This window comes from Notamacropus eugenii, chromosome 1 (assembly GCF_028372415.1).
Source record: "Notamacropus eugenii isolate mMacEug1 chromosome 1, mMacEug1.pri_v2, whole genome shotgun sequence".
Taxonomy (NCBI): domain Eukaryota; kingdom Metazoa; phylum Chordata; class Mammalia; order Diprotodontia; family Macropodidae; genus Notamacropus; species Notamacropus eugenii.
Genome location: NC_092872.1, coordinates 492,729,159 through 492,757,123, shown reverse-complemented (window position 1 = coordinate 492,757,123; position 27,965 = coordinate 492,729,159). Strand labels below are relative to the sequence as shown.

Sequence of the window (27,965 nt, the reverse complement as noted above, 5' to 3'; positions counted from 1 at the left end):
ATCCTTAAGGGCAAGGTGAATTTCATTTTTGTCTTTGTCATCTCAGCACCTAGAACAATGTCTTTCACACAGCAGGTGCTTAATCCATGTTGGGTATTGAAGATGAGTGAAGCCCTGGCATACACATAGACACAAATCAGGGCCCAGCACTTTTAATTCCAGTTGGAGACTCTGTGCCTAAATGCCCCTTGAGGCCCAGCTAGGGACCACAGCACTGGAAGGCACAACAGGAGGCAAACACCAGGGTATCACCAATGTGTCTCCTTAACACAACATAACAAACAGGCAAGGGACAAGAGTTCAAGGACAGGTCTGACAGCCCAGGCAGGCAGCAACCCAGGCCCCATCAGTAACCATCGTCAGCCCAGGTGACTTCATAGTTGGGGTAGTGAGCCTTGATTTTTTCCGTCGAGACAGAATGCGGAGCACGTCCGAAACCCTATAGAAAGGAGAAAATACTGTCAGATTCTTGGGTCTCTCAGGGATCCCAGCTCCTCTGTCCCAGAGCCCTAACCCTCATCCACCACGATGAGCCATACATCCCATGCCTACCTGGAAGCACACCCTGAGAGAACAGATAGCAAATCTCCAACTCTATTCCTGGCTCTAGGGCATGGAACTAGTGTCTCACTCTAAGCTTGAGGACTCAGCCTTCGGACCTTTACATACATTTTCCCTCTTCTTTTTACTCCCACCTTCTCCCAATTCCACACAGATTTAGAGAAAGAAGGAACCTGAGAGTTTATAACTCTCAGTCTAATTTCTTTTATTTTCCATTTAAAGTTTACTTTTTTTATTTTGAACTCTAATACCAAAAAACGGGAATATCCATATACATAGCAGAACATAAAAAGACTAAATGTGAAACTGAATCTCTGTTACTTGCTTTTCAAAAAAACTATATAATAAATTCCACATATTAATTTCAAAACTATCCTGTCTGTGCTTTTTTCTCCAAACTCCTCATATTATAGATGAGGAACTAAAGCCCAGAAAAGCTAAGTGACTTGCCCAGTATCACACAGAAGGTAAATCAAAAAGCTAGGAAATGAACCTCAGGACCTATGATGCAACATTCAGCCTGCTTTACGCTGTATCACAGAATTAGCTCTAAGGCTTTGAATATCATGAGCTAGGCCAGCAACAGGATCTTGTTGCTCACAGGTCAGGGTATTCCGGGTGCCAGCAGGGAAAGGCTCTTGCTGCTGAAGAGACAGATGGAAAGGGGACAGGCCAGTAGGGCCAGTGGACTTTAGAGTTTGATGAGGTGCACCCTGCTTAAAATGAAATAATATATGTAAAGAACTTTGCAGAGCTTAAAGTGCTATATAAGTGCTGTTATTATTTCTTAACCCCAGAGAAATAGAAAGGAAACAAAAGAAGGGAAGTGGACAAATGAATCTTCAGTCTTTTAGGGCATAATATTTCACCAGCTTCCAGGTACTATGGCCTCTCTGCAGAGATCAGGGAGACTCAGACATAGAAGTTCTAATTACTACCACAGAGCCAGTGATCCAATTAAGGGCAGGCCAAATCCTTAAGGAGACAGTGGATCCCCTAGTGTAGACTGGCCCTCAGCTGAAAGTTGAAGCCTTGCCCTGCTCCTCCAATCCAAGGGGAATGAATGCCTGATGTGCATAAATCAAGTGAGAGTTCTCAGGTCAGGTCTGGAAACGATGCCTTTCCTTCCCACATCATAGTTACTGCCTTTTTGTAGGTGGACCTTGTTTCATACATTCGATGCCCTTGTGAAAGGTTGCTTGGTGTCACGTGCCTTTTGAGTTGTGGTTCCAGGAATGGGGATGGGTTTTCCTGAGCCATCCACATTCTCCAGCCAATGACTAATGACATATTTAGTAAGAGCAATAAAATTTCCTCCTTAGACAGACCTCACATTTTTTATTAGATCTGTAATTTCATCAGGTTAGGGAGATCCTGTTGAAAACTTGTATCTGTGCAGATCAGCACCCTGAGAGACACCTGTGGACACCATGCTTAATAAATGGTTATTGACTGACTAACTGAGAAGTTAAGTGACTTGGTCTCCCTGACTCACAGGCCACCTTGATTCATTCTGTACCACACTACCTCTCAAATCTCACAAAACAATATATTTTGTCACTATTTAGTGCACTAATCATATAATATTGTATATTATAACTATTGGTGTCTGAATCATCCTTCTTCTGAACTCTAAGTCCCATACTGAGTAGTGCAATATATTATATGCCCCCTCACAATTTCCAGTGCTCTGCATGCACTAAGCACTTAATTAAATGTTTACTGAATAAATGAATTTATTTATAAGGCAGCAAGTAGGGTCAGGGATACAGGCTCTGGCTAAAGAAGGGGAATCACATTTTTCTCTAAGCAAAAATAATTCCAGGTAGAGCTCACCATTGAGTAGCCATACACATGAATCTTCTTGTCTTGGCTCTGGTGGGAGATTCGGCCACCACCCAGACACTCACAGTCAAAGCCCTTCTTCTGGATTTCCTCTGATACTTTATCATAGATATCAGCTGCAGAAAAGGGATATCACAAAGACAGCCTTGATCTTCATGTTACCACAGATCCATTTAGCCCTGCTCTGACCCCAAGGGGTTCCAAATCAATTTCTTTATGTCTTTTTTTTTTTTGCTTTACTATTTTATTTTTTCCAATTACATGCAAAAACAATTTTTAACCTTCATTTTTACAAACCTGAGTTACAAATTATCTCCCACCCTCAGTCCTCTTACTCCTCTCATTGAGAAGGTAAGCAATTTGATAAAGGTTATACATAAGCAGTCAAGCAAAACATAGTTCCATGTTAGTTGTATTGCGAAGAACACACAAAATAAAACGAGAAAAATAAAGTTTAAAAAAACCAAACTACTATGTTTGGATCTGCATTCAGATTCCATCAGTTCTTTCTCTGGAGGCAGATACCATTTTTCAACATAGGTCCTTCAGAATTGTCTTGGATCTTTGTATTTCAGAGAACAGCCAAGTCATTCACAGTTGATCATCATACAATGTTGCCATTACTGTGTACAATGTTCTCCTGGTTCTGCTCACTTCACTTTGCATTAGTTCATATAAATCTTTCCAGGTTTTTCTGAAAGCATACTGCTCATCATTTCTCACAACACAATAGTATTCCATCATAATTATAATCAACTTGTTTAATTATTCCCCAAATGACAGACATCCCCCTCAGTTTCCAATTCTTTGTCACCACAAGAAGAGCTGCTATAAAATATTTTTGTACAATGAGGTCCTTCCTCCCCCATCACCCCCTTTAAAATCTCTGGAATATACACCTAGTGGTGGTATTGCTGGGTCAAAAGATATATACAGTTTTTTCACATTTTGGGCGTAGTTCCAAATTGCTCTCCAGAATGGCTGGGTCAGTTCTCAACTCCACCAACTGTACATCCTCTCCAACATTTATCATTTTCCTTTTCTGTCATATTATCCAATCTGATATGTGTGCAGTGGTATCTCAGAGCTGTTTTAATTTTAGTTTCTCTAATCAATAGCGATTTAGAGCATTTTTATATGACTATAGATAGTTGGATTTCTTCATCTGAAAATTGCTTGTTCATATCCTGTGAACATTTATCAACTGGAGAATGACTTGTATTCTTATAAATTTGATTGAGAGACGTGGCCTTTATTAGAGACACTTGCTATAAAAAAAGTTCCACTCAGCTTTTTGTCTTCCTTCTAATCTTGGATGTACTGGTTTTGTTTTTGCAAAACCTCTCTATTTTAATGTCATCAAAGTTATGCATTTTATAACCTGTAATGCTCTGTATCTTGTTTAGTCATAAATTCTTCCCTTATCCATAGATCTGCTCCCTTTATTTGCTTATAGTATTATCCTTTATATCTAAATCATGTACCCATCTTGACTTTATCTTGGCATGAGTTGTTGATCTATACCTGGTTTCTGCGAAACTGTTTTCCGGTTTTCCCAGGAATTTTTGTCAAATAGTGAGTTCTTGTTCCAAAAGCTTGGATCTTTGGGTTTATCAAAAACTAGATTACTACGGTCATTTATTACTGTGTCTTATGTACCTAATCTATTCCACTGATCCACTACCCTATTTCTTAGTACCAGATTATTTTGATGATTACCACTTTGTAATCATCTTTGAAATTATTTGTACCAGTTTGAGATCTGGTAAGGCCAGGTCACTTTCCTTCACATTTTTTTTACATCAGTTCCCTTGATATGCTTGACCTTCTGTTCTTCCAGAAGAATTCTATTATTTTTCCTATCTCTATTAAATAATTTTTTAGTAGTTTGATTGGTATGGCACTGAATCAGTATATCAATTTGGGTAGAACTGTCATTTTTATTACATTGGCTGGGCCTACCCACGAGAAATTAATATTTTCCCAATTGTTTAGATCTGACTTTATTTGTGTGAAAAGTATTTTATAATTGTATTCATATAATTCCTGGGTTTGTCTTGGACTTTGTTGGTAATATGCAGAAATGTTAATGATTTTTGTGGGTTTATTTTATATCCTGCAACTTTGCTGGAGTTAATTATTTCAATTACTTTTTTAGTTGATTCTTTAAATATATCTTCTGCAAAGAGTGGTAGTTTTTTTCCTCATTGCCTACTCTAATTCCTTCAGTTTATTTTTCTTCTCTTACTGCAATAGCTAGCATTTCTAATACAATTCTGACTAATGTTAGTGATAATGGGCACCTTTGCTTCACTCCTGATCTTTTGGGGACTGTTTCTAGCTTATTTCTGTTATAGATAACACTTGCTGTTGGTTTTAAATAAATTCTACTTATCATTTTAAGGAAAACTCCATTTATTCCTATGCTTCCTAGAGTTTTTAATAGGAATGGGTGTTGTATTTTGTCAAATGTCTTTTCTGAATCTACTAAGATAATCATATGATTTTTATTAAGTTATTTATGTGGTAAATGATGCTGATACATTTCCTAATATTCAATCAGCTTTGCATTCCTGGTATAAATCCCACAAGGCCATAGTGTATGATCCTTGTGATATATTGCTATAATCTCCTTGCTAGTATTTTATTTAAATTTTTTGCATCAATATTCATTAGGGAAATTGGTATATAGTTTTCTTTCTCTGTTTTCACTTGTCCTGTGGTTTAGGTATCAGCACTATATCTGTGGCATAAAAGGAATTTGGTAGGACTCATTCTTTGACCATTTTTCCAAATAGTTTACATAGTAATACATTTAATTATTCTTTAAATGTTTGGTAGAATTCACTGGTGAATCCTTCTGGTTTGGTGATTTTTCTCAGGGAATTTACTGATGGCTTGTCCAATTTTTTTTTCTGAGATAGGGTTAAGTATTCTCTTTCCTCTTCTGTTAATCTGGGTAACTCATATTTTTTGTAAATATTCATCCATTTTACTTAGATTGTCAAATTTACTGGCAAAGAATTGGGCAAAATAGCTCCTAATAATTGCTTTAATTTCTTCTTCACTGGTGGTGTATTTGTCTTTTTCATTTTGATTCTGGTAACTTGGTTTTCTTCTTTTTTTAAAAATTAAATTAGCCAAAATGGTTTATCTATTTTATTGCTTCACTCCCCATTAAACTCATTCCTTGTTTTATTTATTGATTCAATAGTTTTCTTACTTCCAATTTTATTAACCTCTCCTTTGATTTTCAGGATTTCCAATTTGGTGTTTAATTGGGGATTTTTAATTTGTTCTGTTTCTCTTTTTTTGAACTGCATGCACAATTCACTAATCTGTTTGTTCTCTATTTTTACTAATGTTAAGGGTTTAGAAATATAAATTTTCCCCTAACTACTGCTTTGGCTGCATAACATAAATTTTGTTATGTTGTTTCATTGTTGTTATTCTCTTTAATGAAGCTATTTATTGTTTCTGTAACTTGTTCTTTGATCCACTCATTCATTATACTTTCCAATTAATTTTCAATCTATGTTTCCATGGTACTTAATAGAACATTATTTTTATTGCATTATCCAAATTAATTTCTAAGTTAAATAATAGTGAGTTCTGAAGGGGTCTATTTGTTCTGCTTAGAATAGTAGTCCCTTTCATGTCAGGAATAATAATGATAGTAACCTCTTACCTGTCCTTCTGTTAGAGCTGCAAGGAAGAGGATCTAAATCCAATCCTCTTTGTGAATAGCACTTTATGACTTATAAAATGCTGTATAACTTATATTCATCAGTTTTTGATTCAGACCCTGAGTTAGAACGCAACCTTGGATTTACTAGCTGTGACCTGTGCACGTCATTAACTTCAAAACCTCAGTTTTCCCATCTGTAAAATGAGAGTAACACCTCACGGAGTTAGTCTGAGGAACAAATGGGATACTGTATACAAAACCTGGCGAATCTTAGAAGAGCAACGTAAAACTTAGGAGATCATCTAAACCAATTTCCTCATCTTATAAATGAAGAAACTGGCTAAATGGCTTGCCCAAAGCAAAGATATTAAAAAGTTGCTGAGCCAGCGTTTGAATCTAGTTCCAAATCTCATGTTCTTTCCATAATTCTCTACTGTCTCTCATTTAAGCTTCCTAACAGTGAGGCAGGGATAATCACCCCCATTTTACAAAAGAAGAAACTGGTCCATCGATGGGAAACGACTTTCCCAAAGTCACCCCAGTAGCTGGCAGGGCTGCGCTGAGCGCCCCGGCCTCTGAACTCCGACTTCGGTGTCGTTTCCTCCCACACCGCAGCCTTCCTCCTCTTCCATGCCCACCAAGGGGGGATGCTCCTGCCCTTGCCCCCGAGGGCCGGGAGGGGCATCGGGGACGGTCCAGTCCAATGCCTCCACTTTACAAATGAGGAAAATAAGGGCCAGGGAGGCTGAGAGACCTGCCAAGGCCGGGATGGTTAAGTGTCAGAGCACGGATTTGAACTCAGGCACTCAAACTTCAAATCCAATGCTCTTTCCACTGTACCACAGTAGTTACTGGGATTAAAACAACTGCACAGCCTTCTGTGGGCAGCGGGGGCCCCTGGGCTTTGGGAGGAGGGCACAGGAACTGACGCATCTGGCCGCTGGAAGGAGCCAAACGGGGGAATCCGACGCCACCAAGAGTGTTTTAGAGTCGCCCAGGGAAGCCGCCCTCGAGTCCACGTGGGGTTCAGCGCTGACTGCTCACTTGGGGCTCCGCCCACAACTGTAGGCCCCGCCCCGCCCACTGAGGGCCCAGCCTATGGGCTCCTGCCCTCTCTTCCCTAGACTCCACCCTTTCCCCTCGACCCGCCCCGCCCCCCGCCGCTCCCATGGCCGCGTCTGGTCCTTCCTCACCGTGGTACTCCGCCCACTTGTAGCCGCGCACGATCTCTTTGCTCGGGCAGGCCTGGCCATCAGAGCTGGAGCCCCGCGCAGAGTGTACTCGGATCAGCACATACTTGAAGACACCGTCGGAATCGATGTCCACATCCGGGATCTGAGCGAGGTCGGCCTCCGCCATCTTTCCCCAATGCGCAAACCGGCCCCTCCCAGCTGTGCTCCACACGCTTTCTCCCTCTTCCCTGGATCGGCGCGTGGAGGGCGGGCGCAACCCGCAGGGTGGCCAATCACATTATGTGGAGGTCCTGCCCTCGCGGGGCGACTAACTAATCGAATCATAGAAGCCACAGGATGGACCAATCAGAACTTAGGTGGTCACGGACCACGTGCTTGTTTTCGTTAAGGGAAAGGTTCAACTACGGAAGAGGAAAGGCGATTTAATTTTCTCTGCCAGAAAACGGAAAATGTCTTTGCTTGGATGGAGCCCTCTGCTTGAATGAAACTGACGAGGATGTGCGGGTTTCGGGAGGACCGTGTAGGAGGATGGTTTTTAGGGTTATGGAGAAAGCCTGTCACATTACACCCGAGAGATGCTTATTCGGGTCGTTCCCTGAGCGCTACTGCCGAGTCCCTGCTGCGTTCAAGACCCCAAGCTCCGTGTGAAGGGAGACAGGGAAGGCCCTGGTCATAGGAACAGAACCCCCCCTTCGTTTTACAGACATGGAAACTGAGGCCCAGAGAGGGCACGTTTCTTACTCAAGTTCAGTCCAGTACTGAGGGCCAAAGCCCGCTGACTCCAGAGAGAACCAGGGCCGACTCCGCATGAGCCTTCTGGGGGAGCTTGGAGCACAAGATAGGGACGTCAGTGTACCATGTGAGGGAGAATTAGGAGAGCGGTGCGGCCCGCTTGTTTGCGGAGGAGGAATTGTTGGAAGGAGGGCAGTAGTTGGGAAGGCTTCCTGGGGGGTCTGGTCTGTGAGTCAAGGGAGGCTACAGAAGCCGCGAGCTACGTTTTGGTTGCAGCTTAAAGTGAAAAGATAAAAGTTAATATTACCTCTGATTTCTACTATATTGATTTTTACAATAGAATTGATTTTATGCTACTTTGATTTTTAAAATTGACTTAGGATCTGCCTGAACTCACCTTGCTTAGGAATGCCATTTTCCCTCTGAGTTAGTTTGATTGAAAGGGAATGTTGGTATTGTTCATACTTTTAGTCCCTGGGACATCGTGTGGTGGTCTGTAAGCCCCAGCTTGACCTGGTGCCAGGCCCCCAAAGATGTCGTCTGTCCTGACCTGTTTTTATGCGGTTAGGGGAGATTTGATTTTCCCCAGCGGGATGGTGGTATGGTCCCCTAACAAAGATTCCAAGAAGCAGATGAGTCCCATAAAACAATTAACCTTACTTAATTGTCAGAAAAGAGCATGATTAGCCATTCCTGAATGCCAGCCCACTTTGTCAAGTATAGTGGATTGCAATGTCCCAAAACTACCCAGACTCGCTCCATTACTGTGTGTCAAGAAAGAGGGTCACCCCTTCTCATGGGGGTTGCTAGCCTTGCTGAGGTGGCTAGTCTGATCTGCTTTGTTAATAGTTACACAAATCACTGTTAATAAACTAATTTTTGCTCAGAGTATGTACCTCAGTTTACCTTTATTACATTACCACAAAAGGCTGGAGGGAAAGGCAAGAGATTGGGGCCAGATGATATGAATGCTAGATTGAGGGGTTTTGGTTTTATTTGATTTTAAAAAATTAGGGAATCAATGAAAAGTTTTAAGAAGGTATTAGATAGATCTAAATGGATAAATGAAGTCAATAGGAACGGGAGGTGGAAAAGACCTTAAAGACCATTTAATCCAACTTCTCATTTTAAGGAAACTGAGGCCTAGAACAGAGGAAGATTTGCCAAAGGTAGTAACAATTAGGGTCAGGTTTTGAACCCAGGTTCCTTGACCCCAACTCCACTGTTCTTTCCATGATGTATTTGTGAGTGGGTGTGGGAAATGGGTTTAATGGAACAAGCATTCTATGGATACAAAGATGAAGTAAGATCTATTTCTGTTCTAAAGGAACTTAGAGTGTAATAAGTGGGAGTAGAGTGGCTGGGTGGGAGGGTGGATAATAGCTGTGCTTTGTGGTAGATAGAAAACACCTCAGAAGCCTTGATGTGGGCTGAGTTTCAGGGGACCTCGATTCTACCACTCTTTCCCTCCTTACTTTCTCTGAGCCTTGGTTCCCTATAGGGGAAACATTTCACTAAGATTTCTTTCAGCTGTGATATTCTTTCTCTTTCCTTTCCTCTCAGTCCATCAAGTCTCCCTCCCATCCCTCCTGGGAGAGAATTGGATAGGACTGCTGTCCAGGGTACTGTCTCCCCGTCTGCCAGTTCCCTCCTTCCCATCCCTGGCAAAAAGACGCTGCAGTCAAGTTACATTCAAGTTCTATTTTATGATTATCTGAAGGAACTCCAACCACCTCTGAAATAATCGTTCCTTTCTCAGGGAACCATCCTCCCCCTCTCGGCCTCCGAGGACCCCGTTCAAGGGTATGAACAGGACGCAGCATTCCACGCATGATAACGAAATATTCATGCACGGAGCATATCCTGGGCTGGAGTTAGGGATCCCGTGGCGTTGGGTGTGTATGGGGGGGGGGGGAGGGTTGACTATAGCCAAACAGAGGGGGTGGCAAAGCGGGGCCAGTGAGCCCATTTCCTCCTTCGGCTCCTTGGTGCAACTTAAATTTACGGGAAAAAGTGGCAGGGAGGTGAAGGAGCTGCGAGCCGCCGTGCAAACACGGGATGGTGCAAAAGAAACCAGGAATAGGAAGGATATACGCTCATAAATCTCTTCTGTGCCCTTCCTCCCTCACCAGTAGTGGGAAAGAAGGGGAATTTTCCTCTCTTCTCCCAGCTGGACAGAGTGGTAGAAGAAGGTGGGGGCGGGGAAGAGATTCGCGGCCAGGGCATAAAGGGAAGAGACCAAGTGGAGTGAAGGCCAACAGAGCAGCTTAGAGACAGATGATCTGAGTTAGGTCCCCAGAGTCCACCCCACTTCATTATTCATCCCCTAGCCATAAATACATAGAATTCCAAGCCACTCCCTGTCTCCAAGGTCGTGATGCCTCTCTAATTCAGCTTTCTCCCCACCCCACCCCTAGAAGCAGCTTTCATGATGGAGAATTTCAGGCCCAAAGCAGTCTGTCGCTCCAAAGGACTGGGAAAGATTAATGCAGATTTGAGGATGGGACAAGACAGAAGTGCTCCCTTCTCCCAATACAGACACAGAGAAGAGATATGTGTGGGGACACACAGGAAGAGTGAACTTAAGTCTGGGACCATGTTTGGGAGGGGACAAAATGACCTGAAGGGAGACCTTGCCATAGTTCTCTACACTCCACATGGATCCTGTTGCTTGTATGCCTGGGAATGAGAGATACCGCTTGGGTGGGAGGGGAGTGGAGAGGAGGAAACTTGGGATCCCCAAGGGGTGAGAGTGAAGAAATTACCAATCTAATTGCATCTTTTGGAACACAGGAATTTGACCCATGGGCCCATGTCACTCTTGGGAAAACAGATTCAGAGAGGCCTGGTCCTAGAGGACACAACAAGATCTAAATGAAGGCATATGGACCTTGGCACAGAAAAAATCTCTTTGTGTATGTCTATCATATGTAACTTTTCAGCATGATTTTAAAGGCCCTGCTCATCTCCCCTCACTCCATCGCCTTCTATAAACTTTCCACTCCACTCTAGCAAAGCAGCTTGCTGTCTCAGCTCTAATACTTTAGAATGTCACTTCTGATTCCCATCTTTTACTCTCCAGCCTGTTTCATCTCTGTGCATTTGTTCTTGGTGTTTCCTGATTTGAAATGCTTTTTTCTTCTTTTTTGTCAGTCCGTGACCCCCTTGTTTGGCCTAAATCGACTCAAATCCCATTTCCTCCAGAAAGCATTACCTGACTAATCTCACCTTATACTGATCTTGTGATATTTTATTAGCACTTGAGTATATCCTTGGTATCTATGTTACTATGTAGAGATTTTTGTATTTTTTTCTTATCTCATGAACATTAATAGCAGGAAACGTCCCCCTTTTCTCCACCTTATTGCAACACACATTTCCAAGTGAACGTTCAGATCCAGAGAGAGACTAGTGTGTACCGCCTGACCAATGTCCTTTTGGCACCCTCACTACTCTCAGCCTCTCCTCACTACTTCAAGCTTACCTACTCTTTTCCTTTTTTTCCCCATAGCCTTGCTCTAATTCCTGCATCTATCTATCCATCCTTTGATTCTCTTCGAGAATCTCTCCTTCCCATATTCTCCTCTTCTTCCCAATAACTCTAAATTGGAGTATCTCTGTTCTGCTGAAGTTAGGTATTTCTACCTCATTTCCACTCATCAGACTTCTTTCTTTCAAGGCTCAGCTCATGTGCCATGCCTCCCTTCTCCTCTGTTTTTGGTAAATTAAGCCTTTCTTGCTTTGCTTGCCTTTATCTTACTTGTGAACATGTTATCCCTGTCTCCCTCCTCACCCCCCACTTCCACTTATAGAATATAAGATCCTTAAGGTCAGGCACTGTTTTGTTTTGTCTTTGTGTCTACAGCACCTTGAATACAGTATGTGCTTGATAAATATTTGTTGGTCAAATGTGTTTGTGCATATATTTTTATATGCACATATACATTCTTCAGTAAAGTCATCCTCTGTTGCCTCATTATGACATTCAGATGATCCGTATTAAAAAGGTTATGCTAGCAGAATACAAGCCTTGGCTGGTACTAACTTACTGTACAACTTCAGCCCTGGCAATGGCCTATATACATCTGTCATCTGAGAACCAGTCTAGCTAAATTTGGAAGGCCTCATCACCAGGAAGTTGAGTGTCAGGTGAATTTTTTTTTCAGTCACAGCATCTCTTGAAGATTGATAACTAAGGTATGAAGGAAGTTGTGATTTATATCAGTTGTGAAGTCACACTGATGAAATTATAAGTTCTAATATATATGTATATAAATGTATTCTAATAAATATATTAATGTTATGTATGTGCTCATCCTAGCTTCATTATCAGACTAGGAGCTTCCTAAGATAGTAGGAACTATATTACCTTCTTCACAAGACAGGGCTCTGCCTAAAGGAGATATGTTTGATACATGGTAGGGGGAGAGTTGGGGCATGGACATTCTCATTCCAGAAGCTCAGGGAAAGTCCTGCCTGCTTTCCTCCAGCCATTTAGGCAGCAGCATTTCCTGTGTCTAACATGGCACAGTGACCTTGTCTTCCCTTCATTATCTTCTCTTGGGGCTAGAGAATGGAATTGGTGTTTAGGGGCAGGAATATGGCTTATCATTGGATAATAAAGCTGGAGGTCTATACAGCTTTCTTCCCTCTGAAACTCTTTTCAAAGATCATGAATTCAAGGTGACAATATACCCAACCACAGGCATCTAGTATGTGAACACCTGCCCACTCTCTTGGGGCACAGGCTCCCTACCTACAGATGTGTACACAAATATACGAACAGGCACATTTATCTCCTCCCTCAGACCTGGCAACATTTTTCTCCAAAGACAGAAAAGTCTCAGGTTAGGTCCTGCTTTCCCCTCTCCCCAATTACACACACACACACACACACACACACACACACACACACACACACACACACACACACACCCAACATCTCTGTAAAATGGGTTGGGAAGGCAGGGGTAGGGAAGCTAAAGTAACAGAACTTGTGCATCCAGATCCTGCCTAGCACCAGCCTTCCCCTGCACCCTTTGCCCTAGTTCTGTTCTTAATGATTGAAAGTCCAGTTTTAGAATCCAGATGAGGTGGGGTATCTAAGGGAATGGGGTAGACAGCAGGGAAAAGGCAGGAACTTAGTCTACGTCTTCTCAATTTGAAGGAAACTGGAGGCCTTTCTCCAAATCCTACTTGGGAATGACCTGAGTAGGATAAGGCTATTTAAAGTGACTAAACTGTAGCTTTGGTTAACAAAGAAGTTCAGAAGGGGAATGATGAGTGGGCATGGAAAAGCACCTGTTGGTGGGGATGGGGAAAAGGAAAGGAACAAATTCCTCACCCTGGGCCTGTGACCTTCACATCCCAGGTAAGGGACTCATTTCCTCTTTTTGTTAGGAGTGGTGGTGACCCGCAGAGACTGGAGAAAGCAAAGGATAAAGAGTGGCCTGGGAGTAGGAAAGAATGATGGGCAGACAGTGGCCTGGGCCGGTGTACTTTCCCGGAATTGCTCCAAAGCAAGGACCCTCTGCATTCCCACCTACGCACTTCCCTCAGAAGCAAGGAAAAAGCAGGGCGAGTCCCGGGCCAGCCCCTACACCATCGGTCTACCTCGAAAGCAGAGGAGGGTGGAAAGAGTTGGTCAACTGACGAGAAAACTAAGCAGAGGAGATGAGGAAAGGAGGCAAACCCAAGAATGGTCCCGGCAGGGCCCTCTCAGGACAGGAGGTTGGGGGCTGGGCCACACCCAGTGGGAGAGGTTAGGGACCAGGCCACAGCCAGGAGTGGGGAGCCTGGGGGCGGGACCAAAGGCAAGAAGGGCTAATTGAGGGCGGGGCCACAACCAGGGATTGGTCGGGATGTGGGACGGAGTATGGGCTAGGAGAGGCCGTTGGGTGCGAGGCCCAATCTAGAAAGGCAGTTGGGAATCCAAGGCGGTTGGAGACACGCATCCAAAACCTAATGCTCCTAGGAGGGGGTGGGGTGTGCGTGTGCGTGTGCGTGTGTGTGTGTGAGAGAGAGAGGGAGTGAGAGGGAGAGGGCAGGGGCTGTCACATGATGTCATCGAGCAGGTTGGCACTGGCCACCCAATCTAGGGCTCGGGGCTCGGAGGCGGCCATGATCATGCACATGAAAGGGCGGCCGGTGCGACGGTCCGTGGGGTAGATGGTGGTGGGAGTGAAGCGCCGATTGGCCTCCACGTACTCGCAGAGCTGCTCATAGATTCGCGGGTACTCGTGGCGCAGGAAGACCCCCCGCAGACGCAGCTCGCGCTGGATGTGGATGAAGGCCACCTCGCGCGCGCGCCGCCCAGCCTCGCCTTCCTGGCCCAGGCCCGCGGTGCCCGGCGGGGGCGTCAGGATCAGCGTTTCCATCTCGGGCTCGCGCCGAGGCGCGCGCCGTCGTCGCTCGGGACTCCCGGGCGTCGCCAGCGCCACCTTAGCGAACTTGCGCACAGTGGGCACCGGGCTCTTGGGCGACGGCCGCGCCGGCACGTCGGGTCCCACGGCTACGGTCACGTTGAGCAAGAAGCACTCGGCCGGCTCGTACTGGCGCCCGGCCGCCTGCAGCTCTTGTCCATAGCCGCCCAGCGGGTCCGCGTAGCCGCCCAGCTCGCGCAGGGACAAGTAAGTGGGCGACATCAGCAGGCTCTCCAGGCCAAACTGCAGGAAGTTTTCTGCCGAACCCGGGCTGGGAAAGCCCAGGAAGAGGACCCCGCGGCCGCGCGACAGGAAGCCCACGCGCGCTATGCGCGAGAAGGCGCGGTGCACTGGCGGGCTCTCGCGGCAGAACTGCAGCACGTGGCGGCACACGCTGCCCACCCGGCCGTAGACGCAGCTGGCCTTGTGCACGTCCCAGTCCTCCCGGCGGCAATGGCGCGAGCAGTAGTAGGTGTAGCAGCTGTGGCAGGACTTGAAGTAGAGGCAGGCGTTGAACATCGTTTCGGTGCGGCGGCACTTGGCGTTGGAGCACGTCATGAGGTCGTCCTCGTCCGCACTCAGCTCTGGGGAGCCGCCAGCCGTCTCGTCCCGGCGTGGGACATCCGGGCTGGCGGGCGACCCGGGCTCTGGCTCGGCCTCGGCTTCGGGCCCCAGCTCCGGCTCAGGTGGTCCCCGGGTCTGCCCGTCGCTCAGGAGTTGGCGCAGCTGGCGGCCCAGACTGTCGCTGTCCGGGGGTGTGGAACCCGTGGGGGGCTTGGAGTCAATGACCAGGTCGGTGATCAGCTCGTCCAGCTGCTCCAGGCTGCGCTGCCGAGCCGAGGCGGGGCCGTCACGAGCAGGGGGCCGAGGGGCCGGGGCAGGAGGGCGGCCTCCGAGGTGCTCCCAGCCGCCGATCCGACGCTCGGCAGCCCGCAGATCGTTGTCGGTGATGGTGATCTCCGGGGTGACGTACCAGGCGCGGCTCGGTCCTTCCCCAGCCCGGCCTTTTTCCTGCAGGGACGTCTCTGACAGTGACAAAGCCGCGTACCGCTTGGGAGAGCTGGACAGATTGACCACAACCGGAGGCCGCCGGCCGTCGGGGGAGAGGCCCCGGGACTCCCTTGGCTCTCGGCCCAGCAGGTTTTCATAACTGCGGCCCCTGCACAGAGGGTCCTCCCTGCGTGGGCCAGGCGCCAGGATATTGTCCCACGAGCGAGAATAGTGGCGGCTGTCTGTGGCCAGCCGAGGTGGGCTGGTGCCAGTGCCTCCGTGCCAAGAGGATAGCAGTGCCCCGGGGCCGGGAGGCGGTAGAGGGGCAACTTGTAGCGTGCGATAGGGGAGGGGTTGCCAGTCTCCCCAGGACTGGTTTCCCCCTCGGGGGTACGGGTAAGTCCTGGACAGGGCATTTCGTTCGCGGTACTTGGTATAGTCCTCAGTATAGAAAAAGCGGGAAGAGAAGGCTCGAGAATCCTCTGTGTAGCGGGGATCATCTCCAAAGCGGGGACCATAGGAACGGGGGGGTTCCCCGTAGTAGGAACGAGTGGGGGGCTCCTGGATAGGGTAGGTCCGGGTTTCCTCCATGTAGTAGCCCCGTGGAGGGCTGGGCCCTTGAGGTTCCTCAGAGTAGTAGGACTGGAGGCCGTGCCCGGGATAGGGGCGGGCACCATAGCTGTCGAAGGCTTGGGCTGGCAGAGTTGGGTAGCCGCTGGGCTCCTCTGTATAGAAGAACTTAGTGGGGCCGGGCGGGGCAGCGAAAGGGGGGCAGCCCCGTTCAGAATAGTCGCGGGAGGGCGGCCCGGGGAAGGGACCGTCGCAGTATAGCGCTCGTGGCTCCCCGCTGTAGGAGTCACTTGGCGTGGGCGTGCGCGACAGTATCACGTGGCGAGGCCCAGGCACTGTGAGCCCCCGGGGGGGCAAGGGTACACGTGCCCAGGCTTGGCTCTCTACTGGGGGCACAGAGCGGGACCCACGGGCGGCGTGTTGCAGCACTGCCTCATCAGGCTTAATATCTACGCGGCAGCGTACGTGGGGGGCCGGGGCCGGGGCCCGAGCGGGCTCCTCTTGTGGCGGAACGCAGCGGCTGGCAGGGCAGAGGGGAGAAATGCGGTTAGCGCTACTGCGCTGCGGCTGCAGCTTGATGGGGTGTAGTTCGTTGGCCAACGCACGCATGGCTGGGTAGGTGGGCTCTCGCCTTGGAGAAGGCTGCTCGCGGGGCGCAGCCCTCTGCGCTTCGCGGCCCCTCCGGGTGACTGGGGGTGAAGCGGGCGCGGGCGCGGGCACCAGGTTGGTCTTAGCCCTGGGAGCACTTTTGGAGCGGGCCCGGCGCTTGGGCTCCCCATCCTTTCCGCGGTGGCGGGGCCGAGCAGGCTCAGGGCCTGGTGGTCCGTACCGCTGCGCCACGGGGGGCGGCTCCTGCTGGTGCCGTTCGGGACCGCGGGGTTCCATGGCCGGCCCGTCCAGCGCCTCTAGGAAATCAAAGCTGCGGCAGTGGCGCTTGTTGAAAGGCGCGGGAGCCGCGGGCCGGGACATTGGGCTTTCACATGGCGGGCCACTGGCTACGGGGCCCGGGGCGGCCACCTTGATGTCTTGGTATACGGTCGACACCAGCAGATCCGGTGGGTCTGTTCGGGTCATCTTAAAAGAGGCGCCCACGCCACCGGCTCCGTCTCAGACGGCCTCGGGGGATTCTGGCCCTGTGGAGGGGTGGGGAAGGGAGGCAAAGTTAGAGGTGGAGATTTGATTCCCCTAAGCCTAGGATCTGTGAGGGATTGGAATTGGGAAGGGCATGGCTTCTGTAACTCTGCGTTACCTGGGACGGTAGTGCTGTAGCGGCTCTGGCTGCCTGATACTGGTGGACTGCTTGAACGAAGCTCCATTCCTGCCGGTTAGCAGCACCTGGAGAAAGGACCCAAGAATCAGCTGGACACCTGGGACAGCTTAGCTTGGCAGCAACTATCCCGCCCACCGAGGAAACAGCCAGAAGTCGGAGAGCAAATTTCTGGCCTAGTGGTTTGTCCACCTCTTGGCTACTGACAACCGTTTCTCCATCTGGGACTTGGGATAAATCCCTGTCACAGGATCTGGCACAGCTCCCTCCACGCAGCTAAGAGAGACCAATTCCTGTCATTGGAGCGTGCAGGGGAAAGCTAAGTGGATTTGAGGTCAGGAAACCTAGTTTCCACTCAGTTTTCACCTCTCACTAGTTGATCAGTATCCATGAGCAAGCCATCTCTTTAGTTACCCCATCTGTAAAATGGGGATAACTCTTTCCCCACCTATCTCACAGTTGTGAAGAAAGCTTTTTAAGAGCTGAGCTATTCAGCAGGGAGTTCCCACTCAAGAATTTGCTGTTGGTGTTGCCATGGTTACTGGACTCTGGTTATGGGATGGGGAGTATTCATTAATGGTCCTATATGGGATAGGCCTTGTGATGAGTGATTTTTGGCTATATATAAAATATAAAATCCTAAGACTGACTCCTAAAAAATCACAGAGAAACCAGTTCTCTTGTCCCTGAATCATGGGCACTTGTTAAACATAATTTTAGGGCTGGAAGGAGCCTCAGATGTCTTCAATGATTCTTCTGTGATTCTTAGGACTCTCCTCTCCAACATCTTCAGGAACATTTGCTTGAAGACCTCCTTTGATAAGGAAGTGAACCTCCCCCTTCCCCATTCCACTTTTTTACAGCTCTAATTGTTAATACACCTCCCCCATTTGTAGAGTTGAAATCTTCCTGTCTGCAACTTCCTCCCACTGCCACCAGCATTCCTTTGTGTGGCCAAGTAGTATAAAGCTAATTCTATTTCAGAGAGCATGCATGCTGAATGTATGAAGATGTGGGACTGGAACATCATGGTACAGTGGAAAAGAGGAGTTACTCTAGGGTCTGAGAACATAGGTTCAAATCCTTCCTCTGAGGCTTACTCTTTTCTTTGACTTTGGCCCAGTAAGTCACTTTAGCTTTCCTAAATCTCTGTTAAAACTGTAAAATGATGGCATTGGGCCACATGGCCTAGGATGCCTTCCAGTCATAGAGCTGTGACTTTATGATGGAAGGGAGAAGGGCACAAAGATGCAGGATAGATTTCTAGATCCCTTTGAACCCTTTCCCTGGCTCACTTATGCTGTAAAACGGAGAGCATGACATGGTCACAAATATGTACTCCACATTTTCAGGTTCTACAGTGACATATGGCTAAGCAATCAGGAAGACCATGGTTCAAGTCCCACTTACACATAATGGGGGCAAATCACTTAACATGTGGTGCTGTGGAAGGAGGACTCTATTTGGAATGATAGGATGCAAATTAGGATCTTGGCTCTGTTTATTATCTGTGCAACCCTGGGCAACTCACTTAACCTCTCAGGCTCTCAGTTTCCTCATTTATAAAAATGATGGGGTTGGGTTGGATCCTTCTAACTCTAGATCTTTGTATTATCATATGGTCACATATTCATAAGACCACCCATATAATTTCAAATGAGAGTGCTAACACATAGAAAGATGTGCAACATGAAAATATAGCTCACTTACTCCCCCCTATCAAGGCTGGAATACATTAAGACATGCTACCCAAAAGGACTGTGTCCTAGCAACTCATGATTCCTGCCCCCAAACATAGATGAGCTCAAAATGGACCAAATCACAATGCGGGTGAAGGGAAACATGTATAATCCCTAAATTTGAATGTTCCCCACCTTAAATAGCACAGATAGCCCCAAATACTCTCAGCAACCAGACAGAACTTTCAACTATAAACTCCTTGAAGGCTGTTACTATATTGTTATCATCTGTTTCCCCATGATCTATTACAGTGAGCTGAACATGTATGTTAGTTTAATTGAAGCTATGCTAATTTGGTCAGAAAAAGTTCTCCTTCCACAACTCCCCCCCCCCCCTTTTTTTTTTTAACAAATCCAATTTTCCTTTAATTATCCAAATGATTGAGATGGTATGAGTGGTCCTATACATGTAGCTAGAGAAATGCCAGGGGAATATTCACACTCCATTCACCTTCTGACATATTTGCAACATACCCCAATTCACACTTCTCTCTTGAGCTAAACAAAGTGGTCTCAAGGGCCAAAGGAATATTTAGGGATCAAAACTAGATCAGTTTCTGAGTGGCCTACGTAACGCCCTACCATCCTGGGATAAACCGTAATGTCATGGAAAGTAACTGAAGGTAGAGCTAAAGAGTCAAGAGGCAAAACAAAACGCTAAGCACTGAGCACTTAACTATGTGCTGGGTATCGTACTAAGTGCTGAAAATGCAAAGACAAGCAGAAAGACAGAGCATGAAGTGACATTTATTAACTGTGTGACTGTGGCTCAGTCACTTAGTATTTCTGAAGCCCTTTGTCTACAAAATTTGCAAACTGAGGATATTTGCCTTACCCACCTCACAGGACTGTTAAATTGAACAAACATTCAGGCCCTGTTATAATGTGCCAGTTTTGGGTCAAAGACCCAAGTTCCCCTTGATACACTGTGTGACCCTGGGAAAGTCACTCTGCCACTATTAACTCCACTACTTTACAGACATTTCTGAAAGCTGCCCCCAGATTTCCCCATGTGTATTGATAGTAAGAGCTTTCTTCACTGGGAGGCACTACGCTGATGCAATCCCAGTGGACGTGAGGACAGAACCTTCTACCACACTTAAAAGTGATGTGGAAATGCAAATTATTAGTAGAGCCATATTTTTTTATACTGATAATCTCCCAGACATGGGAACGATGGCATATCTTATCAGAAGAGTCAAACTTGCTGGAGACCCAAGGGGTTAGGTGAGCAAACCGTAACACTTGACAGTAAAGACATGCATCAGCAGGGATACAGGTGATGGGAAAAGGGGTGAGCAAATTGTATAATGAGAGTTAGGGATAACAGAATGGTCATGTGCTATTTTGCCACAAAACATTGAGCATGTCCGAGAAAGTTCTAGGTACAGTGAATATCTTATGGTGAATTAATGACAGGATGTGGACAAGAAATGCATAGAATAGGAAGGAATACAGAGCAGGTGCAATCTGCACTGGTGGAGGTAGCATGCACTGATAAGATCACAGACAGATGAGATCATGGATCCATTTTAAGATGAATAGACAATTTTGTGTGTCCGAAATCAGGCCGCCACCACTAACTCGGAGAAGCGGATACTCACAGGCTGTGGCACCCACAGGAGAAAGTGTTCAGGCATGGAACTGTCTGAGGCAACTAGGTGGTACAGAGGATAGAGTGCCAGGCCTAGATTCAGGAAGGCCTGAATTCAAATCCTAGCTGTGTGACCTTCAGCAAGTTACTTAATCTCTTTCTGCCTCAGTTTCTGCATCAGCAAAATGGGAATAATAGTTGTGAGGATAAAATGAGATAACAACTAACAGATGTGCTGTGGTAAGCATTGACAGATACCTCCTATGATCTTCACAACAACCTTGGAGGTAGGTATTATTATCCCCATTTTACTGTTGAGAAAACGGAGGCAGACAGAGGTTAAGTGATTTATTCAGGGTCACATAGCTAGTAAGTGAGGCCAAATTTGAACTCAGGTCTTCCTGAATCCAGGCCAAGTACTTTATCCATTGCACCACCCAGCTGCCTCTTAGGTACCTAATACTGGTGAAGTGCTTTGCAAGCCTTAACGTTTCTTTATAAAAGCTAGCTAAAAAAAATCTGCAGCATGTGTATACACATATGTTTACATGTAAATGCTTACATATAAACATTGATCGCTCTTAAGTACCCTGCCTCCCAATTCATTAACCTTCTTATCTTTCATGAATTGTACTTTTACTACCTCAACCCATATATAGCGTTAATCTCGTAACTTGGAGCTGTTCCACCTCCGTCATCCGGAACTGATATTTTCTGATCATAGCTATGTTTCTGTTTCTTCCCAGACCCCACTACTTCCAGTCCTATTCTTCATCCTTACCACCACCTCCTGGCTCTCCACCTCTTCCAGGCTTGCTCTGGCCTCACTTTCCTCCATTCATAGTATTGATCCTGGAGTATCTAGTTCAACCTCATGGCCTTCTATTCTCCAGTTCCTTGCTCCTTGTCTTATGTCTGATTATATTTTGTCAGTCCTGGTTTGTCCTATCATCAAACTCCCATCTTGCTGAAATGCTGCTGAGTGCTTTGTTTGGGTGGATGTTATGTGCTGCTGCTAGAAGCTACACAGCCTTGTTGATGGACCTGCTACAAATTCATGTTGCTATCCCAATCCAGACCCTTTCTGCTGCATGGTAATTCTCTTGTTCTCCCATAATTAACCATATTCCCTACAGCGGCTGTTCCAATTTCTCTTAAAGCCTTCTACACCACCTTCCCTTCCCCCTTCTCCAGCAAAATCTCTTTTCAGGTCTCCTATTTCATTCCTCCCCCTTTTGCCCATCTGTTACACCTCCAAACCTTTCATCACATCCCCAAGGGAGAGTGCCAAGCAGCGGTATGTGTCAGGTTCACCTCAACTACTACTTTCACTGATACCCTCATGGAGACAGTCCAGAACCCTAAGCCCAAGAGCCCTGGGAATAGCAATGCCTTCTATTATCATCAACCCTGCTTAGAGCCTGGCCTCTAAAGCCATGATGGATGGGGATCAGCCCCATGGAGAATAAACTGCAAATTGTTAGAACATCATCAGTAACCACTGACTAACCACCATGGATGGGCTGGCAAGCTCAAGAGCCCCAGAAAAAGCAGCACCTCTCAGACCTCTGGCCTTGCTTCCAATCCAACCTCCAAAGTCATCATCCAGAGGAGCAACCCTGTGAGGAAGGGGTGAGCCACCTCCACCAACTGCTGAACGACTGCTACCAGCAGGGCAGACAAGGGAGCTTGTAGTAAGGCACTTGTGCCAGGTAAATCAAACCACAGCCACTCCCTCACCTACTTCTTCCCCTTAGACTTTGGAAGAAAACAGTCTGGAACTCAACAGTCTTGGGAATAGTAGTCTCCCTTCTACCCCAGCCCACTATTTCCCCTCCTATCATCCAGGAATCAACTTGTGGAGTTTCAATCTGGCAACTGTTTCAGCAGGCGCCAAAGACCCTGCTTCCTCATCAGGCACAGCCACTGAAACCTGGAAGAGAGTTCTTGCTGCCAAAATCCTCACTTTGTTACATGTTTTAGTATCAGAAATGTATATGTTGTGTGAGTGGACATATTAAAGAAGACATTCATAATACCATTTGTTTTGAAGCTGTACCAAGGACCATGAGGTATTTTCATCTGAGCTGCAGCTGAAACTTTTATGTGTTGTCTCTGCCTATTAGAAAGTGAGCTCTTTGAGGGCAGGAAGCACTCTTCTCTATTTGTATCCCCATTGCATATCCCAGTGCTTTGTTCATAGGGAGCACTTAGTGAATGTTTTTTCACTCATTCATTCACCATTCACTCTTCTTTTGCTATAGTGTCTACCTGAGATGTTGGCCCATCTCTCCAAGGCTCGTTAGATCATTGCTTGATCTAATCCCTCCTCATTACCTCTGGAAGCTTGTCCCTTAAACAGTGATTCTTAAACTAAAAAGTTTAAGAAGCCCAGCCTTGGAACACCCTCTGTCTTTCATCTTCAGTCTTATCGAAACTGTTTACCATTGGCTCAGATCTTCCTCATCCTTAAAATGCCTTCACTCAGCTCCCTTTTTCCCTCAAGCTATTGACCTGTGCCTTTATTCCATTTCATACCAAACTCTTAGAGAAAGTTTTTTTTTCTCCACAATGTGACTTCTTGTAATGTGACTTCTGACTCCACAACTCAACTGAAACTCTTCTGAAACTCTTCCCCCCAAATTTACCAGTGACTTCTTTTAATTGCTAGATCCAATGACTTTTACTGATTTGTTGTTTGTGACCTTTCCTGCAACTTTTGGAATGATTCACCCTCTCTTCTCTTGGAAAGGATTTTAGAGGTCATCTGGTCTAACTTCATTTTATAGACATGGTGATAGAACCTGGAGAGGTTGTGACTTGTCCACATAATACAGAAAGGAAGTGTTGGGCAGGATTTGAATTCAGGCTCTCTGACTCCAAAGCTCTTTCCATTCCATCATGTTGCTGTTCTTGTCTTTTCCCTTAACATGTGTGATGCTACCAATTTCTGGTTCTCCTGCTACCCTTCTGATGCATCTTTCCCAATTTTCTTGGCTGGATTATCCATGTCCAGCTCCCTAACTATGGAAATTGCCCAGTGTCCTTCACAAGGCTCTGTGGACTCTCTTTTAATCTACCCTCTTCCTTGTTAAGGTTATTTGCTTGCCACCTGGTTATGTGGGTGGCTTCCAGATCTTAATAGCCAGGCCTATTCTTTCTCCTGAGCTTTAGTCCCCAAACAGCCACCTCCTGCATCTCCATCAGGATGTTCTGTTAGCTTCCAAAACTTAACTTGTCCTTAAATGAGATGTCTCTGTTCACTCTCCCCACCTCCCCATCCTCCATAAAAAACACTTCTGACAGCTTCATCACCTTAACTGTTTTAAGACCCATCTCTCCTCCTTGCAGATAGGCAGACTCTATGCTCCTGGAAGAGGAGAAAAGGACCTGGGAGGGGGGGTTCTTCATATGTATTTATCTCCCAGGTCCCCAAACCCATCCCTACCATTCCTCTACCCCTTTCCCATCACTGCATAAAGGGCCTAGAGGGGCCCTTTGTTCTTCAATCTCTTCACTACTGTTCCTCCAAATGTTGCCAAGTATTTTTGCTTTTATCCTCACATTTCTTGAATCTGTTACTTTCCTCTCATGTGGCCACCACCTCAGCTGAGGTTCTAATTCCTTCTTGCCTGGATTATTTTCAGCTTCCTAACTGGTCTTCCTGGTCTTTCCCTTTTCCATCCTTCATACAGATTCAAAAACTATGTTTCAGCACAGGCCTGACCATGGTACTCCTATTTAAGAACCTTGAATGGCTCCCTATTGCCTCGAGGAGAGAGGACTAATTCCCTCCCTTAGCATTTAAAGCTCTTCTCAATACAGATCCCAGCTTAACTTTTATTTCGTATTGCCTCTCTTCACACATACATTACAACAAAATGACCTGCTTTCCATTCCCTGAACTTCATGCCATTTCTCCATTTCTGTGTCTTTGTACAGATTTTTTCCCATCTTCCTCATGCCTAGAATGCATTTCTTTCTTGCCTCTTTCCTTGTCTTCTTAGAATGCTGCTTTTAAGATGCAATTCAGGTACCACCTTCTAAGTGGAATTTTTCCTGGTCTATTTTAGTGTTTTCACCCTCCTCAAATTATCTGCATATGTATCCTCCCAATATAGTGTAAACTACTTGAGGGAAAATACTTCAAAAAAAATTCTTGCTTGCTGATCTTGTGAAGTTCCTTAAGACCAGGGACTTTCATTTTTGTCATTGCATCTCAGCATCTACCAGATTTATCACCTTAGCAGACATCTGCATTGGTAGAGGTATTTTCTGCACTAGGAGTTACCCAGACCCAAATAAAAAGATGTTTAGATCAAGAAGGAAAAATCTAGTGCAGTACTTTGTATAGAGTAGGTACATAATAAATGTGTACTCAACACTCCAGTGCCCTGAAAGAAATTCCAAGAGAGCTAACCCCTTTCCAGATCAGCTGTGGGGGCATTCTGATGAAGTACTTATTTCTGAAGACCCCAGAAGAAAAGAGAGGGAGTCCTTTCTTATCTGATACTGGCATCTGAAGGGCTGGTCCCTCTGTGGATGAGCTAGCTCCATGGAAACTAGGGGGTACATACAATATACACACATGCCGCTGGGAATGAAGGGTAGGTAGTAAAGATATTTGCCTTTTGACTTCCTTCAGGAAAGACCCTCCTCTGGTAATGGCAGAGTCCCCACCCTGCAGGTACACCTAGAGCTCCTTCCGGCCCTTCCTCCTGGCCAGCCCCCACATCCTGGAGTCCCCTCTGCAGTCCCAGGACTCCTATCTAGTTGGTGATAACCATCTTTGTTCAGCAGTGTCCAGGGAAGCCCAACCTTGAGAAGGGATGGGGGTAGAGTTTCTTTTCTCACCAGCTGATGCTCAACCCTTTGCCCTGGGGAGCTAAAGACCAGATTGCTCCTTTCCCTAAAGTTCTTATACCTGTCCTCTCTGCCCATATCTCACTCACAGGGCAGACATGGTGCTGGCCACACCTGCCAAAAGTTGTAGGGGGTGGTGGTGGGATGGTATGACAGGCTGCATGCAGCCCCCAAAGAGGTCAGAGGAGGAGAAAATGGCAATTCTTGGAGGGAGGTGGGGAACAGTTGTGTGAGCCAAAGACTGGCTCTACTAAAGATTTCAGGGGACTCTACTTATTCAAACAGGAGCTTTAGGCTGTTTCAAGCCCCCATCTATCTCCCCCCTAAATGGGAAGACTCTGACAAGCGGAGAAAAGGTCTTGGGGAGGCTTCCTTTTGCTCAGATCTCCCCTCCCCACCCCATCTCTACCCTTCCCCCATTCCTTTTTCATTACTATACTCAGAGCCTGGGAAGAGCTAGGCCTTGGGGTTGTGCTAGGACTGTTTGGACCCCTTCCTTCAACCGGGGTGGGGGCATGTTATAGGTTCGGGAACCAGTTGCTGTTCCCTTTCTCCACCTCTCGCTTTGGGGGTCAGTCGCCCTTCTTTGGTGGGGATATTTGGGAAGGGTATGATCTGGGGAGGAGGAGGGGACTTTTCTGGAGGCACCCCCCCCTCCTGCAGAAGCTGGTCTCGGGGGGCTGCGTAGGTGCCCTGTTCCCTCCCTCCCGCAACCCCAAGAGGCATGCTGTACAGGTCCGGGAGCTCAGAGTCGCCCCACATTCTAGCGCTGCAGCTCCCCCGGCTGGTCGTCCCCAGACTCCCCTCGGAGCTGTCCTGGGGACTCCCCCCCATCATCATCATCCTCACCATCATCCCTTTGGTCGCGGGAGGACATTCGGGGACAGAAGGAGGCGGGCTCAGGGTTGGGGTCCCCTGCGCGGATTCCTTTCCCTCCCCCCAACCCCCACTTGCTTTCTCCCCTTGGGCACTTACCTTGGCGCCCCCCGCCCGGGCGCCCTCTGGCTGCCACGACGGCCCGGGGGGCAGCGCGGCCCCGCACCACCGGCCCGGCCCCGGCCCCGGCCCCGGCCCCGCTGCGGTCGCCCCGGCTCCAGCCGAAGCTTGGAGGCAGCCCCGCCGGCCGGGCCCCGGCTCAGTGCTGCCCCCGACGGCCGCTGCTGGGGCCGTGCTTAAAGGGGCAGCGCATCCGGGGACCGCCCAAAGCTGGGTTAGGTGAGGTGGGCCAGCCGTCCCCGGCCGCGTGTACGGTCAGTCCTGGGGTCTGGATGTGGGCGAGTGGCAGTTTGGGTGAGAGCCATCCAAAGCCACTGAAATGTGTTTTCGAGTCAATGTTTCTTCTTCCTGGCCATCGTGTCAGAAAGATCTTTGTGGCTAACCTTCCCACACCACGCTGCCATCCCCTCCTGAGACAACCCTTGTAAGCTGCTTGACCTTGGGCAAATACCATCCCTTCCCTAGGATTTAGTTTCCTCATATGTAAAAGGAGGGGGTTGGACCAGGCCAGGTGTTCTTAAGTTTTCTTGCATCATGACCCCTTTGATAAGTCTGGTAAAGTCTATGGATCTCTTCAGAATATTTCACATAGGATTACAAAAGAAAAGAAAAATGAGTGAAAATAAAGCTATCACTTTCCACCCCACCCCCTTTCCAAGTTCATGGATTTCCTGAAATCTGTCCACACCCCATGGATACTAGCTTAAGAACTCCTGGAGTTTATGGTCTCTAAAGTCCTTCCAACATTAGTTCTGTGAGTCTATGACTCACTATGATATACCTCTTTCCTTATGTTAGATTAGTTCTTTCTCCTTCAGTCTAATGTGCCTCAAGATGTCCACTGCAGGGGATAAGGATCATAGATCTAGAGTTGGAAGGGACCTCAGAGGCCATCTGATGAGCCATGTCCTTTTACAGATGAAGAAACTGGACCAAAGTCACATAGACATGGGATGAGATTTTAACTCAGGTCCTTGGATTCCAGAGGTGTTCTTTCCACTAAGCTCAAAAAATGGATACTTTCTTTCCAAGGAAGAGAAATCTTGAATAAATGTGATTTTTTTTTTTAGGGGGTGGGAGGAAAGTGGGAGAGCTTGGCCCTATTGAACAAGGAGTAGAGCCAAAGTATGTACTGAACAGGAATCCTGGCTGTTTTTCTGGCAAGAGGCTGCAGGGCCACAAGTGGAGGGGAGACGGATCTTGTTTCCCTGTCCAAGGTGGGAGCAGATGGGATAGTGGTTTGGGGGTGGGGAGCGGAAGAGAATAACTTTAGCAGGATCTCCTTATATTGCCCCCCTCTACAGGCTACTATCAGTGAACTGATACTGTGCACAGAACTGTCTGGTATTAGCCTTGACCCTTTGCCTTATTCTCTTCCTCATAAATTCCCCTACCCCCAATTTTCTGGTTCACTTTTTGTGAGCTCACCCTGTGGTTTCATCTGATCCATGGTAGAAGGTGCTAACAACTCACCTATATAAATACCAGAGCAGATGGAGCTACGC

The 27,965-nt window shown here is 47.0% G+C and overlaps 2 protein-coding genes across 3 annotated transcripts; both read right to left on the bottom strand.

The window, feature by feature from the left end:
* Window positions 1-136: 136 nt before the first annotated feature.
* PHPT1 (phosphohistidine phosphatase 1) lies at window positions 137-8,899 on the bottom strand. Its single transcript, XM_072633053.1, has 3 exons — window positions 7,288-8,899; window positions 2,398-2,522; window positions 137-439 (listed from the first exon to the last, which is right to left on the bottom strand). The coding sequence occupies exons 1-3, from the start codon at window positions 7,451-7,453 to the stop codon at window positions 347-349; spliced, it is 384 nt and encodes a 127-aa protein (XP_072489154.1). The 5' UTR covers window positions 7,454-8,899; the 3' UTR covers window positions 137-346.
* Window positions 8,900-9,705: 806 nt separating this feature from the next.
* AJM1 (apical junction component 1 homolog) lies at window positions 9,706-26,522 on the bottom strand. Of its 2 annotated transcripts, XM_072633031.1 has the most exons (3): window positions 26,440-26,522; window positions 17,251-17,336; window positions 9,706-17,134 (listed from the first exon to the last, which is right to left on the bottom strand). In XM_072633031.1, the coding sequence occupies exon 3, from the start codon at window positions 17,073-17,075 to the stop codon at window positions 14,073-14,075; it is 3,003 nt and encodes a 1,000-aa protein (XP_072489132.1). In that variant the 5' UTR covers window positions 17,076-17,134; window positions 17,251-17,336; window positions 26,440-26,522; the 3' UTR covers window positions 9,706-14,072. The 2 variants fall into 2 exon arrangements, with proteins under 2 accessions (XP_072489132.1, XP_072489133.1); XM_072633032.1 differs by lacking the exon at window positions 26,440-26,522 and having other exon boundaries at window positions 17,251-24,874.
* Window positions 26,523-27,965: the final 1,443 nt, after the last annotated feature.

What these genes read in the sequence shown, in the direction of transcription:
- PHPT1 (XM_072633053.1), bottom strand. Translation starts at nt 7,453, where the DNA reads ATGGCGGAGGCCGACCTCGCTCAGATCCCGGATGTGGACATCGATTCC. An exon ending in CAAGTGGGCGGAGTACCACG is followed by an intron (nt 2,523 to 7,287) that starts GTGAGGAAGGAC and finishes CCTTTTCTGCAG; the next exon opens with CTGATATCTATGATAAAGTA. An exon ending in ATGTGTATGGCTACTCAATG is followed by an intron (nt 440 to 2,397) that starts GTGAGCTCTACC and finishes TCCTTTCTATAG; the next exon opens with GGTTTCGGACGTGCTCCGCA.
- AJM1 (XM_072633031.1), bottom strand. Translation starts at nt 17,075, where the DNA reads ATGACCCGAACAGACCCACCGGATCTGCTGGTGTCGACCGTATACCAA.